General features: G+C 39.3%; 1 protein-coding gene across 2 annotated transcripts in view; it reads right to left on the bottom strand.

The window, feature by feature from the left end:
• Positions 1–9,233: 9,233 nt before the first annotated feature.
• STS (steroid sulfatase) overlaps positions 9,234–15,924 on the bottom strand; it is a 396,147-nt gene continuing 389,456 nt past the window's right edge. For both annotated transcript variants that reach the window (XM_082247742.1, XM_082247743.1), the window contains one exon: positions 9,234–9,693. In XM_082247742.1, the coding sequence (XP_082103868.1) occupies positions 9,326–9,693 (368 nt within the window). In that variant the 3' untranslated portion in view covers positions 9,234–9,325. The remainder of the gene's footprint in view (positions 9,694–15,924) is intronic.

The raw sequence follows: 15,924 nt of genomic DNA, 5'->3' as shown, positions 1-15,924 counted from the left end.
AAAAGCAACTAAAGAAGTCAGAGGAGGCTTGTAGATGTCAGAGATAGACACTCTTGTACAGCTTGTTAAGAATATTTCAATAGTTTAATGTCTGTAATCTGAGTACAGATGACATTTAAGTACTTATTTATTACAGGCCAAAGGTGATATTTTGTTGATTCTCGCCATGTACATATGTAAAATGATAGGCCTGAACAAAATGAAATGATGTTAAGTTTGTTGATGCATTATTTCTTTATAAAGACCTTCCTCCTGTTGGAAAACAAGACCCTGTTCGGGCTACAGGTTTTACAATAGCAGTATGTACAGCAAGCTTTCCAAATAGCCTTTTTAAAGGCTTTATAGCAACCTTGAGCTCCTGTTTAGGAATGTTTAGGAACACAGATCAAAATGAGAGTGGTGTATTTAAAATCCCTAAACTGGAGCTGAAGGTTGCTCTAAAGGCAGAAGGGGGGGGGGGGCGCTCGCTTGTCTCCTCCCTTTCCTGACCTGTCGGGCTGCATGCTTGGATAAGGGTCTGGTATGGATTTTGGGGGAGGGGGACAGGCAAGGCTTTTTTTACATTTTGTCGTGGGGTTCCCTTTAAAATCCATACCAGACCCAAAGGGCCTGGTATGATTTGGGGGGGGGGGGGGCCCTTCACAGTTTTTTTCATAATTTTTAATTGCCGGCATGTTTCCTTTATATTCAGCTGTAAGTGGGGTACCCCTATTGGACTTAAGAGCTTACCACCTGCACGTTTTTTTTTTTTTTTCATTTTGCAGTAAATACTGCATAATCGTTATTTTTTTGTGAGTTTACTTTTTTTTTACCGCATGCAGTAATTTATGCAAATGAGTCATGTGACCGTGTTATCGCATGCAGTAAATGTTAGTGAATTGACCCCTTAGTGGGAATTTCTCCAATTTTACTGCAAAGGTGGAAATGCACTTTTAGACAGATATTTGACCTCAACTTCAGCTCTAGCATAGATATGTTAAAAACTTTATAGTTTATCAGAAATGGTTGACTGTCCAGTTATCCAAATTTTTTACCCACATGAAAACCACCAGAGAGAACCACATAAATATTGTCAGGACACACACACAATGTCAGGGCAAACACACACAGGGGTTGATTTACTAAAGAAGATATGACACAACTGTTAGCTTTGCAAAGAAAGTTGCACTTTACAAGGGATTTTAACCCAGAGCTTAATGAATGAGCGGAATCTCTGCTGACTTCCATCAAACACAAATGCACATTTTTTTTTTTTCATCGAGTGAAACTTTACCACATTCATTAGGCTCTGGGGGAAATTCTTTTGCAAAGTGAAACTTCCCTTGTAAAGGAAACAGCCTATTTGCCTTTAGTAAATCAACCCCAACGGTGTAAGGGAAGCAAACACACATGCACATAGTGACAAGACACACATAATGAGGCTGAGTTACTAAAGAAACTGAGAATGTGTTCACAAAAAATAGTGTGAACGTTCACTTCAATTATCTTATCACATACAGATGAAATAAACAGGAATTTTAAATCAGGGTCAAGATCTTAACATTTACTGTAGCCCCATGTCTTGAATACGGAAAAAGGATACCATGGAACTGGAAAAAGGGAAGTGAATGGTGAGTAAATAAAGATAAATTATAGAGGAGATCATTTTTAACAAAAGTTCAAAGCTGATTTGCTTGTATTTTTGTCTTCCCTGCTTCCGTCTATCCGGATGGTAATAACATTTTTTAAATAAACCTTTCCATTTTGATCACAGTTCTTTTTTTTTGTGCTTCACATCCTACAAAAATGTTTTAAAATAAAAACAAATAATAATAATAAAGGGTAAGACCACCACAGAATTTAAAAGACTCGTGGATTCTAATCATTGAGGTAAGAGCCGACACCCACAGTACCTTTTGACCCTCTCACATTCCATATCCTCTAACTTGCACCCTGAATACTCCGGGGGATGCTGGGCTAGGTGCGGGCCGTATGGTCAGGGTATGATGGAGGTATTGCCCCCCCTGCCTCGACCTACCCTTCCTCAGACCTCCAACATCTTCAGGCTCTAGTATCTTACTCTCACTTACCATTTTAAATAAATCCCTCCCCGTGATCTCTTCACAAGCACTCTCTGACCTCACCTTAACCTGACGTTCCTCATACCACCGACCTGGCCAGAATGGGCAGCTGGCTGTGCACTCAACTGCTTACTGTGTTGAAGCCTTAGATGCCAGGGGGATGTGCCATACTAGACTCATGTCAATCCTAACTTCCTTTTACTATGCTCACTCCCACTGTGTATGGGACCCATCATTACAGAGTCACCTGTTTTTCCCCTGGGGTCCCATACCCCTACTGGACCCTATCAGACCTACAGCTTGTATATAGCTTGATGTTGGCTGGCATGTTTCCCCTGCCATTGCATATAAGTTTAGATGTATTCCTTTGCCAGGCCTCACCTCACCTTACAGAGATGGGTGCTTCTAGATTATTACCCTGCTTCCTACAAACACCACATCGCTCATGCGATTTTCTCTCAGGGTCTGATATTTGTCCCCTTATGTTTTACCAGGCCTGCGAGCCGGCTGATCTATGTTTTTGGTTATTTTCTGTTTACATTTGTTTGCATCATTTTTACTCTCTTTGACTATGTTGTTGTCACATATCTGTTCATTGTATAAACCATGCTGGAATAAAATCCAATAAAGTATTTTGAAACATAAAGGGCAAGACACATAGGGATTTATTTACTAAAACTGGAGAGTACAATGATTATTTAGGAGTGCGGCTGTGCACGATAGCCAATCAGCTTCTAACTTCCGCTTGTTCAATTAAGCTTTGACGAAAAAACCTGGAAGCTGATTGGCCTCTGTGCAGAGCACGCTCCAATTTTAGTAAAACAATCCAATAATAACATTTAAAAATGGTAATATTTGTGACTCAAGCAAAATGAAAGGTAGAACAATAGCCTGCATCTTTATGTGCAATCTCGAATAGTAAATAATTTACCATATCAGGATGTTTAAAGGTTGGTCAAAATGCACTTCAAAAACACCTCTTCATGGAACCAAACTCATTTCCCTCCATGGTCTCTGTGGAGTTATGTAGGTACATGCCCAATAATGAGTAAGACGTTGGAGATTGGGATGATCTTCTACTAGCTTACTGGGTCTTCATATAAACATGTTATTATCCAATTGTACTGGATGCACCCATGTCTTGTGAGACATTTAATATTGTTCTCTGATGTTTTAACCTTGTATTTTTCTTTTATAATAAACATATTACACTATGAGCATTGAAAGCCTATATGTATGCTGGTACAAGAATGAGCTGATTTGTCAGTTTGATATCCATCTATACAGAGCTAAGGACAATTGAAGGAAGCAAGTTCAGTTCCAAGGAGAGGGGAGTACAAAGTTCATTTTGCTGTATCTTTAAACCACCAGTTATCCAGAGTGATACACATCAGTGGAGTTGATTTACTAGTCAAGATTGCCCATTGAAATATTTTTTCATCTTTTATTTTGCTTAAGCTGCACATTTTATTATTCGTAAGACATTGGTATTATGTGGGCTGCCTATAAGTATTTGCTTGTCTTTATGATGATACTGTGATTTAAATCCAGGAATTTCAACAGCCCTGATATAAGAAGTCAGCTGATTTTTGGGAGCAGTTATGCAAATATCAAAATGCCTTGATGGGTGGATGTCAGCCTGGAGGATTGAGCATTCCTTGGTAGGCTGCATTTGCAGGCAAATTAAATAACCAAATTTCATAGCATGGGGAACCAAGCCTGAAAATGTAATCTCAAGGGTGTAGACAATAACAGGTTACGGGAGATGTGTTCATGTTGGATACTTATATAAACAGTCTATATGGTGAATTAATTGGCAAGCTTATATCCATGCCTTTTAAATCATACATTTTTCTGTATAAAAAAAATAAATAAGCAACTTAAATTACATTTTTTAAAGCATGCAGTACTCTAAATCTCTCAATTCAACAGTGTTAAATGTTTGTGAATGCAAACAGCAGCAACCTGTAAAGTAATGACTTTGCTGTTCACATATATCTGCACAATCAGCAGTTACATGCAGTTAGGAATCTTTCTGCACCTAGAGTTGACATCCATCCTTAACCTCATATAGCCACATACCAAGTGGTTACATGAGGTTAAGGATGGGTGCAGAAAGATTCCTAACTGCATGAATACTGATGACTCTTCTCAACGTGCCTCATCTATTTGCTACAGGCTGGCCAGCCACTGTCATCTTATACCGCTCATCCAAGCTACAAGAATCCTCTAATTCTTGCCACTGGAATCTGGTGTGTGTAGGTAATGGCCAATGTGAAGGAGGCTTAATAATTGACTTTTGGATAAATTGGTGAATTTATTCTTTGCACTCTGAAAAACTATGTGTCACTTGTATCCAACATTTCTGGTTCTGTCTTATTCCTGGTCCTCCTCTGTGCATTGTGGTTCCTTCTGTCAGCTGCTACATTGCTACTGTGTCCTGTAAAATTTTGGATACTAGCAGTGTCTATAGCTCTTCAAGAGGCTGAGGATTTGACTTACCACTCACCAGAAATGTTTTAGACATATTTCTTTAAAGGATGTTTGCTATTTAATGTGTTTTATTGTAGCAATTAGGTCACTAATTTATATATTTAACAGTGGTCATAGCCTAATCAAAGAACTGTATTTGTTGCTGTTAGCAACCAATTAAATCCCTTTTATTCATTTAGCACAGTATAAGAAAGCATGGACAACAAGAACACATCTCCCTTAGGACACTCACAGTAGGTAAATATGTGTCACTATTACCTTATGTTCTTATATACCAACAAAAACTGAGCATACATAATAAAGAAGCTAAAACCTCCTTGTGTTGATCGTATATGCAGTTTTTCCCCCATGCTTTCATTAAACACTTAGTTTATTATTGGTGCGATATAAATTAAATTATGCAAATATATTCATTATAGAATTATGTGAATTTCTTCCCTTTTAGTTATGTCACTTGAGCTGGTCCTGATTTAATCAAGTCAGGGTCTTAAACTGATTGACAGAGAGAGTGTTTGTAATATAAAAGGGAGGAAAGTGGGAGAAAATTTATTAAAATGAAAGTGACTAGTGGCTTTGGATGTTAACTCGCAAATTAATTACATTATTTTACAACCCCTTTTACTGACTTTGTGAAATTAAAATCTAATTTTAGGACTTGCGGATATATAGGCAAGGTGAGAACAAAAAATAAACACAATATTTTTTCAGCATTTTACTAAATCTTTAAATCAATCTATGTATGAGCAAGTTTCTCCCCCAAACCTGCCTTCACCCTTTTAGTAAATCATCTTTTTTTTTTTGGGGTCCTTCTTTAAAGTGACATCATTACGCAGCTTCAAGAGCTTTGTCTTCAAGTGACACAGGGAGGAGGAGTCTGCAGTATACCCTAACCCTACCTTGCATATATGAGCCCTACAGGATTGATTGACCCAGTGCACAGATAGCCGGTTGGGGTTGCTTGACTGAAATGCTGCCTCAAGCCCATTTAGCAGACATTTCTTAATGCATTGGGGTGGTAAGGAAATTGTAGCAGCCTCAATAAATAAGTGAAATAGAAAAGCTGGGTGTCAGGGTGCCAGGAAACCAGTCCACATACAGATGCAGGAAAAATAAAGAAGTTCATTGGAGCAAACAACAATAAACATACTGCAAGAATGAGGCAGTGAGAGCAGGAACAAGCCGGGGTCAAATCCAGAAGGGGGTAGTCACCCAAGCTGGGGTCGAGTCCAGAAGTGGGTAGTCTGCAGATGCTGGTTCGTCTGAAGATGCAGGGTCAAGAGCCAGAAGAGTCATCAGCCAAGCCAGGTCATACATGGAGGAACACAGAGAACAGAAGACTGCTAGCAGAGATGCCCCTTGGAGCACAAGGGCAAGGACTGCAGCCCATCAAGTGATAGACATAGTCAGGTGTGCAGCATCATCACTGTGACCCAGACACCCAGGCAGCAGGCAAGTGATGATGAAATCAGAGTTTATAAGAGGCAGCGGTCAGCACATGCCCAGATGGCTGCCAAAAGGACGGCAAGGTAAGACCTTGAGACTGGCATACTTACTGTATTTCCATAAAAACAGCTTTAAATTGGACCTGTCAGAAACTTGCTCTTGTTAATACCTGTCATGTCATAATATAGAGCAGCAGTTTAACTGTAAAAAACAAACTGTACCTTGTATCATTAAAAGTTGATCCATGAGCTCTAGGCAAGTGCTTTGTCTGGCACAGCCTCTCTAGGTTTGCTTTGGAAGATAATTATGTCACCTTGGGATAATTATGTCATCAATCTGCTGTAAGTAGGATTTCCTGTCTTCACTCCCCCAGTAATTAGTGTGGTGTTCTGCCAGGCTACAATGCAAGAGGCAGAAGGGGGCTAAACTTGTGAGACTTACAAAGATTTGTAATAGCCTAGCACTCTGGCCCAACGTCTTTGCCCTAGAACTGAATGCTGCCCACAAATGATATCTGAACAAAGACAGTGCTAGCCTCCTGGAAAGAAAGGAAGCAGAATTTACTGTCAGGAGGAGTATTTTGACTGTCCTAAGATGTTACTTAGTACGCACTTACCATAATAATTATATCTGAAACTAGATCTTTTAGTTTATACATTATGCCATTTCTTTATGACCAGTGCCAGGTTAAGTGAATAACACTGATAATCTTGTTACAATGGCATATGTACATCTGTGGGATATATAAGGCAGCAAGTAAACATGTTGTCCCTAAAGTTGATATGTTGAAAGCAGATAAAATGGGCTTCACAGTTTGCTGTGTATAGGGCTGTGTAGCTGCAGGTCAGACAGGGTGCCCATGAGGACCTGTGATCCCAGCCAAAAGAGCCTACAATGGACACGTGAGCATCAAAACTAGATCACAAAGCAATGGATGAAGGTTACTGGTCTGATTAACCCAATTTTCTTTTACATCATGGATGGCCGGGTGGGAATGCATTGCTTAATTGGGGAAAAGATGTTACCAGGATACACTATGGGAAGAAGGCAAGCAGACGGAGGAAGTGTGATGCTTTGGGAAATGTCCTGCTTAGAAACCTTAATCCTGCCATTCTTGTGGATGTTACCTTGACACGTACCACGTACCTAAACATTCTTGCTGACAAAGTACACCCCTTTGTGGAAATGGTAGTCCCTGATGGCAGTGGCCTCTTTCGGCAGAATAATGCGCACTGACACACTGCATACATGGTTCAAAAATGGGTTGAGGAACACAACGAGTTTGAGATGTTGAATTGGCCTCCAAATTCTACAAATTTCAATGCAATTGAGCATCCCTTGGATTTGCTGGAAAAACAAGTCAGATCCATGAAGGCCCCACTTCATAATTTACACTTATTAAAGAATATGCTACTTAGGGCTCGGTTCCACAAACCACAGCATACTTTCAGAGGTCTAGTAGCATCCATGCCTTGTCAAGTCAGGGCTGTTTTGTCAGAAAAATTAGGATCTATTCAACATTAGGTAAATAAAGTTATGTCTGATTATATATATATATATATATATATATATATATATATATATATATATATATATATATTATGCAGCACATAGTATGTTTGAGTTAGATACTCCATACATTGCCTATTCCCCATTCTGGTCCACACAGTACTACTTTGCTCCATTTCCTTGTCCAAACCCCTTAGGAGAGGTCACTAATTAAAACTGTCTTGTCATATTAGTGAGAGATGTGAGGCATTCCAACCGCTAATAGCTATGTCAATCTAAGTGGCCTGATAAACACAATAAAAAAGTAATTCTTGAAGTTTCAAGCCCTTTATATCAAAAGAAAGACTGCAATGATTGCTTTCAGGAAAGTTTTAAGATGGAGTATTTAGCTTACAATAAGTTTTGCCTACTGCTAAAGCCCCGTACACACGTACCGATGGTCGGCATACAAATGTTCCTCTTTTCTCCCCGGGATGTCGGTGTCTGCTGAAAAGTGCAAAGACAGCACAAGGACAGCACAAGAATTTTGTCCGCCGACTGCAGAAGTGATGTCATGTAATGGTTAACTTTCCCTGTGTTTTCTATTTTCTGAGCATGCCCAGTCTTGCAAATCTGCGGTCTGTCGGCCGAATTCTGTACTGACAGGCGAACAATCGTCCGTTCTGGTGTCGGCATACAAAAATTTTCATGTTTGCAAGAAAGACTTTTGTCCGCGGATTGTGCGCAGACATCTGTCGGAGGCACCATACTAACACGCATACAATCGGCAGATCCTTCGTCCACCGACGTTTGTATGCCGACGATCGGTACGTGTGTACGGGCCTTTACATTGACCAGGAAAGCCTGACAATACTTGTAGTATATTCTAAAACTGGGTACTGCATTTGTTGATATACTGCAGGCACTTAACCCCTCTTTGAGAAACAGTGACAGTGGACTTTGCCATACATTCTTTATTACTTAGAAAGCTAATGGCGTATTTAGGTATAATAGTTTCTCTTAGATGTGGGTTCAAATGTGTGCATAAGATGTTTTATTAACCATAGAAACTGACTGGTCAAAGTAACCATTGCTGATCTGATAGTGTTTGAACCCATTTTGTGCTAATTTTATCCATCTAGAGTGCTATAGCAACTGTTGTTCCAGTTTGGATATATATCCTTGTTCACATTTTTTTATGACTTTACAAAAATTAGAGATTGGTAATTGTGAGATGTTAACATTTTCTTGTTTGCCAGTTTTTATAAATGGTTCCTGAAAAGTAGCAATTCATTGGTAGTGCAAACCTGTATCCTCAAAAGTATTTTTCTAGTATTTATTATCAAGGATTGTGTTTAATTCTCTCTTTATCTAGTCTAATCTAAGCTTTGTTTTTGTAATATAGAAGGCATTTGGAAGATTGTTTTCTTGTTTAATGTAGCAGAAAGGGAGTAATATTTTGCTCTCAAACATCACTTCACATTTATGAAACACTGATGTATGTCCTAGCTAGTGATGTGCTAAAGTGAATCATTTCCCTGACAGAAGGACGGTAACAAAATATAAGTGAACATGCTGCAGGGTAAATATATAAAAGGGGCATGCGGTATTGTAAAACTGATGTATGTTAGAAGATTTACCAAGAATTGAAAAATATGATAAAATGTGTAAGGTACTGCCTCGGGTATTTTCTTGAAATCAAACTTCTACCTACAACATATGCCATCCAGAAAACTAAGTAGAAAAAAATAGATAATGCTTGAACTTTACTTTCTCAAGGACATAAAGTCCAATATTTAAGATTGACTTCACATTTTTATTTATTTATATATTTGGCTGGTTCAGCTCATCCCCAATTCTTCATCATTGTCACAGTAACAAAAATCAAACCAGGATGAACAGCAAGCCTGGAGCCACGGTTTCCAAATCACATTGCTCCACGCTAACTGATTATCCACCACTTGAATGGTTTCTTGATGAGCTTCTCTGGCATGCTGAATAGTCTTAAGAATGTTATAGAAATTCGGTTCTGTTTCTGGTGTGATAGGATACTTTTCACTTGGATCTCTAGACAAGTCAAAAAGTAAAGGGGGGTTTTGCTCCGTGACAAAATCTCCATAGCAGTGACAGACATGTGAATTGAAGCAGCCTTCTGAACTTTCTGGATCAAAGTTAGGAGTAAAAAAGAATGCCTTCCAAATGGAGCTACCTAAAAAAAGAGAAAATAAACAATTAAAATGTGTTATGTGATTTAAAATTGCAATAAAAAAGCAGAACTCTAGTTAAAAAAAAGAAAAAGGCCATTCAGCTGCTTTTCAGGGCAGGATCCACACCACTATCATAGAAAAGATCCTTAATAAGAGAAAGGTTTCATGGCATCGCCTTACCAGCCATAAAAACATATTTTATGTATACTTTTAACTTAAAAAAGTGTGTGTGTGTTTAGCAGGCCATACACGGTGCAAATTTCTTTCCTGCAACCACGGTTTTGCGGACAGACAGTGCTGACAGGGGAATCCGACCTGCCGAGTTATTGCATTCATCAAGTGGGGGGGCGGGGGAAGCCGCCCCCTCTGGGAGAAGACAGTGATTATTGCTAGCAGCTATACCAGCCGCTAGTGATGATTGCATGTAAGGTCTGGCAGCTGGCTTTACCCAAGTTGATCTATTAGCTTGGTACATTCAGCCTACCCATACATGGTTTGAATCTCAGCTGGTTCCTGCTGAACCAGCCGGGCTTCAAACTGTCTATGGCCAGCCTTTGTGAGGGTTGCCACAGGGAGGGGTTTGGGGAACAGCATAGCTTTGACAGCAGCATTGTAAAGCAATGGAAAGCGTTGTGTTATGGTAGATGAAGTAATAGCTTTAGATGGACATTATATACTGTATGCGACTAACAAATTAAACCCTAAATCCAGCTAACACTTTTTAAGCAGTTACAGCCACTTTTCTTTTGAGCTTTTGGAATAAAGGTTTTAACTATATAACTAAAAACTGATCGTTGTAAGCATCCCTGTCAGTGGTAAAATATTTGTCTCCACTCTTTAGCTGCCACTTTTGATCAACAACTTGGTTTCTTAAAGGTAGTTGAAAAATAACAGATGTACTTTCAGGTCAATTGTGGGGAATAGGGGGGGGGAGGGGTGACTGTGTTATTTTTAGTGATAGACTGCATCATGCATGTCATATTTTTACCATAGTTCTATTTTAAGGAGTTATGAGGCTGCCCACTAGAGACTGAAAATTCTCAGGAGAGTTTGAGACTGTCCTATAAAAATAAAGAACAGCTAATCTGCAAAACTGTGAGGGAAGTATGTTTTCCCCAGCAGGGCATGTCTACACTGATCTGATCATGTGACCTGTGATGTTCTTTTATGGGCCAGTTATCTACATTCAAACCTGTTGAAAAAAGAAATGGATACTTTCCAGCAAAGCTGTGCAGGTCAGCTACATTACACTGCATAGATGCCTCCATGTCCAGTGAAGAGGGAGAGAGGGGAGAAAGGCAATATTATGGGGCACAGCTGCGGATCATGATCAGGCTCAGGTAAGTATAAGAGGGGTGTAAGAAGGAGCTGGGGGAGGCGGGCCCCCCGCAAAGAAAAAAAAACTTAAAATTTTTTAAAAACAGTAGAAAATATTAACATTTAAAACCACACTTAATACCACCTGATATCCGTGATGTTTCTCTCGACACTGAGTTTTTGGTCATGCCAAGAAGAGGTATGGCGGTATGCCACTCTGGGATCACAGAAACTTTGGTTTCTGTATGTCCTGAGTGTGGAGCTCTGACATCTGCCCTCACATCCTTCGGCTACTATGGAAGGAGACTGTAAGTCAGTTGGTGTACCAGTCAGTCGCTCGATCAGTGGGGGGGGGGGGGCGGTAGGTCGGTCAGTTTGTTCGTGGGGGGAGGGAAGTGAGGTGGTCAGTGTACCTGTCAGTTTCTTGGGGGGAGGGTAGTGGGGTGGTCAGTGTACCTGTCAGTTCTTTGGTTGGGTTCACGGAGGATGTCGAGATTGGTGGAGGAAGTTGTTATCGGTTCTTATGGTGACAGTGGTTCCCTCTCTTCATGGCGCATGCACTTTGATCTCTTAGAAGAGAAGGGGCAGGGACACAACATTCAGGCTGCCATATTTATTATGGGAAGGACTAGTTGACTGATTAGTGAATAAGTGGGAGGAGTCAAAGTCTATGCTTGGACAGTTGGTTCTCTGCCCCTTTTCCTGCCATCATACAATCTTAATTATACAGCAATGGAGAGCCAATTCCTTCCTCTGATACTTCCCTCCTCCCATATTTTTGGTCATGTGATTTTGAGTGCAGTCCTCTCTTGACTCCTCCCACCTCTTCCATTCTCCCCTGCCCCTCATGGTTTCATCCCACCTGCAAAAGGATGTGATGATTATCTGTGTGTTTGTAATATAGATGGTGAGAGAAAGGGGAGGAGACCAGCAGTGCCCTGGAGCCCCCTGACACCCACCATCCTACCTGCCCCCAGAATCTGGCAGAGAGTAGGGAAACCAGCTGCCAGTAAGGAAACTAGGATGTAATGATTATCTGTGCTTGTAATCTGGATAGTGAGAGAGAATATGAGGAGCTTTGCAGATAGTGGTGGAAGGAGCTGTGCTAGGGGGAGGAGAGATGGGTGTGTACATAGTGGAGTACAGATGATCGGTGTCCGCCCTCATTATTCATCTCTCCTCTATGGACACCCCCCCCCCCCTTACTGCCCCCTCCTCAGAGATCTCCCGGCATCCTCTATGTTTGGGGATTTCTCTCCCCAGTGGACGTGGAATTAGATGTCAGAGGAGTGGGAGAAGACTAGTAGTGCCATGGAGCCCCTCTCCCCAACACCAACCATCCTACCTACCTCCAGAAGCTGGCCCTAGACAGTTTCCATGTTTGCCTAGCAGTAGCACCAGCCCTGGGGGGGAGAACTGCACAGAGAAGGTTTTTCATCTTAATGCAGAGAATGCTTTAAGGTGAATATTCTTCTGTCCTTGGAATCATTTTAACCCCCTACTGATCAGACTGATGAGGAATTGAGTCACTGCTGTGGTTACTCATTCCAGTTCTGTAATTAACAGATTTCTTGTATTACAGTTGAAATCTCAAAAAGCTAATCTCACAGAGTATGTGAATATGTGCAAAGGAATCCAGAAGGGAAGCTGCTGGCTGGATAGAATATGATATATATACAATATATAGTGTATGTACAAAACTGCTATACATTCCTTCCAAGTGTTCCATAATTACCCTGTACAGCATGATAGTTAACATTTTCCTTCCAATGTGCGCTGCGAATCTTGAAAAATATATAAACAGACAGTACCTATCTTCCTTAGTATCTTTTGCAGCATAATATTTGCTTTAAAAAAAGATTTAATTAGACTCCTTATATCTGTAAGAAAGTGGACAACTTCATTCCCAATGCCTCTTCTTACACTGCACCAAGATCATACTTTATTGATGCTATTAAACCATTTTTTTAAAATCCATTAGGACACAATGATGTCCTTGACCACTGTAATATTAGTGTGCTTTGTTCACAATATTATATTGGTTGGTCAGCACAGAGGCTTAGCGGTTAACACTCCTGCTTTGCAACACTAGGGCTTGCAGCTTAAATTCCAACCAGGACACTGCATGGTGTTTTCATGCTCTACCTGTTTCACACTTCAAAGTGTGCAATTGTCTGTTATAGGTTTTTTGTTTTAACAATAAAAACGGAATTACACTATGGATTTCTCCTGATTCTATCTCCCTACACTCATACGAGGTTCTTTGACCTACCTGCAGGAGTCACAAAAGAAAGTAAAAGACATTTTCTGACACTGGAGGATAATGTTTTTAACCCATCACTAGTTGGTGAGTAAGGGCACATAAGGAGGGGAGCACAACAGCACTTGTTGGAACATACTGGCCCTGGAAGAATAGGATAACCAGCACTTTAAAGGAATTATTGTTCATGCACATTTTGTGCACTTATTGCACTTTCATTTTCTAAAAGTATAATGTATTGTGATTTAAATATTATGTTTCTGCACAAATAATGAATAGAGATACATATTAAACACTTTATGGTTAGACAGCGCTGGGTACACACATAACAATATATTGGTTGGTCAGCACAGAGGATTAGTGGTTAACACTCCTGCTTTGCAACACTAGGGCTTGCGGTTCGAAATTCCAACCAGGACACTGCATGGTGTTTTCATGCTATACCTGTTCTGGTATCAGGACAATATCCCCCCAGATATTATCCCCCGGGCCACACTCCAAAGACATGCTAGTAGGTAAACATGGTGGTAAACCCTTATATATACCCAGTGAAGTGTATTGCCTCAGATGATACACAGAGATAAAATAAATCCTTCTACATATGTTTTACTTGTTTCAATGCAGTCTTCTCTTCTCTACAATCCTTCAAAGTCTTTATACATCTGTGAGTAGTAGAGAGAAGGAAGTGGAGAACTACACTTACAGCTCCGAAACACTGTAAGAGAGGTGATTGGACAAAAATGGGTACAGTGGGGAGGAGTTAGAACTTCTGTCTCTTTTCTTTCTTTTTTTTTTTTTTTTTTTTTTGCAGTCTTTCCCTTGTTTGGGAGAGAAATCAATTTAGGGGGACAGAGAAAAGAACTTATGACAATGTTTGTATTGTTTTCTGTGCCTTCCTTTCTCAGTCATAGAGACAAAAAGTGATGGAAATTCTCACCAATAGGGTTTTATTTTTTAGTTCTTCCACACTCTATCTAAAGGCAAAAAAGGACAAAAAGAGGGCAAACTCTTGGAACACTTATGATGGTCATACACACTTCAATAAACAATATTCTTTTTTCTAATCAAAATCCCATTCAATTGATATGTCACACATGGGAAAGTGTATTTCAATCAATAATTAAATGATAGGATCATAAGCTATCAATCTTATCTCTGTTTAACCATGCAAGCTCATATACTGATTGATCAAAATACAATCAGATTTATGGTCAAAGCATTTCAGTGCTGCTGATCAACGCAAGACTATCGCTAATTTTATGATCTAGCCATTTCACTTAGTTTTACCAAATCCATTCCAAAAGAGGCTAATTTGATCAGAAGGGAAGGTATGTTTCATTTACATAACATTAGAATGTAAAAAAAAGCTGATGCGTTTCAGACCATATCACTCAATGGTAGGCTTAGGCAGCAATGTTTTAAAGCATTAAAACAGACAAGGTATCATTTTCTTCTCAGAATAGAGTATTGAAATACATAATTAGCCTTAACATCTAAATGTTTCTATTTATTAAACAAGTAAAGGGAAAGGAACCCGTTAGATCATTATTACCAGTATAGCAACATATATTGTGCCAATGACATTTAATGATGGTTATACTTTTTTCCTCATTGTAGCTTGAAATCAAAGGCGTGAAATGTGAGCTTGAAAATATACTGTACACCAAGCGATGAATATAAAATTAATACTGCAAAAGAAGTCGGAATTACACGTGTTGCATAAAAATACATTAGCTATTTAAATGAATTGAAGCAAGGCAAGACACTTGAATTAATGTTTAAACATTATTGAATGTCCTTTTTTAGTACAAGAAAAAAATGCTTTAAATGCAACACAAAAATGTAAGGGAACATTATGAAAGGACATTAGAACATTTATAACACATCAGAAATGATTTAAGTTAGAATCCATTGTTGTATGTAGATAACTTGCTGGTTCATTTATCTCGATAGACATCACTTCTCCTTAAACTTTGCTTAATGAGGAGGCACTAAATGTATATTGTGCCTCTATTAGTTTGTAAAACAAATCTTGACAATTCAAGGAAAAACTACTATGCTAACAGAGGGAGCACCCTAATTTAGCCCCAACAGGTTATAGTCACTACCCTTCTTGTTTTATTTTGTGGGGAGGGGATGAAAAGGGATGAAGGGGATGTAACAGGCAACAAAAAAAAAGGATAGAGTAAAATTAAAGAATAAATAGTAATAACATGTTACCTATGGTATACTGTAGGTAGAATTCAACAACTTAGCATTAAAGAAGAAAAGGTATGCACACACCTAAGTCCATATATCCACATTTTAATGGCTTTGAGGATGGTACATATTTTTTTTGTTCTATTTTTGAAACAAAATTAATATAGTTTCATTATGAATAGCTAAATCACATATATTTCTTGGTTGGGATGACTCAACAGAGGTGCCAAATCTTCATCACGCAGCTTTTGAAAATGTTTTATTACAGTTTGTGTCCCCATTGGAGAGATTTTGTTCACTTCCTGCCTTGATGACCACATGGGAAGTGGAAGAAAGCCCCCTCAATATCTACAGAAAAGCCAATTAAACTTGACAGAGTTTCTAACCCATCTGCACTCTGTCCAAAACTGAAAAAAAAACAACAAAAGCCTTTGCCTGGTGCTGTGCTTTTATACAG

Source organism: Pelophylax lessonae (genome assembly GCF_965119305.1).
Source record: "Pelophylax lessonae genome assembly, chromosome: 2".
In the NCBI taxonomy this organism is placed as follows: domain Eukaryota; kingdom Metazoa; phylum Chordata; class Amphibia; order Anura; family Ranidae; genus Pelophylax; species Pelophylax lessonae.
Note: the sequence above shows the minus strand (reverse complement) of the source record. Positions and strands in the feature narration are given on the sequence as shown.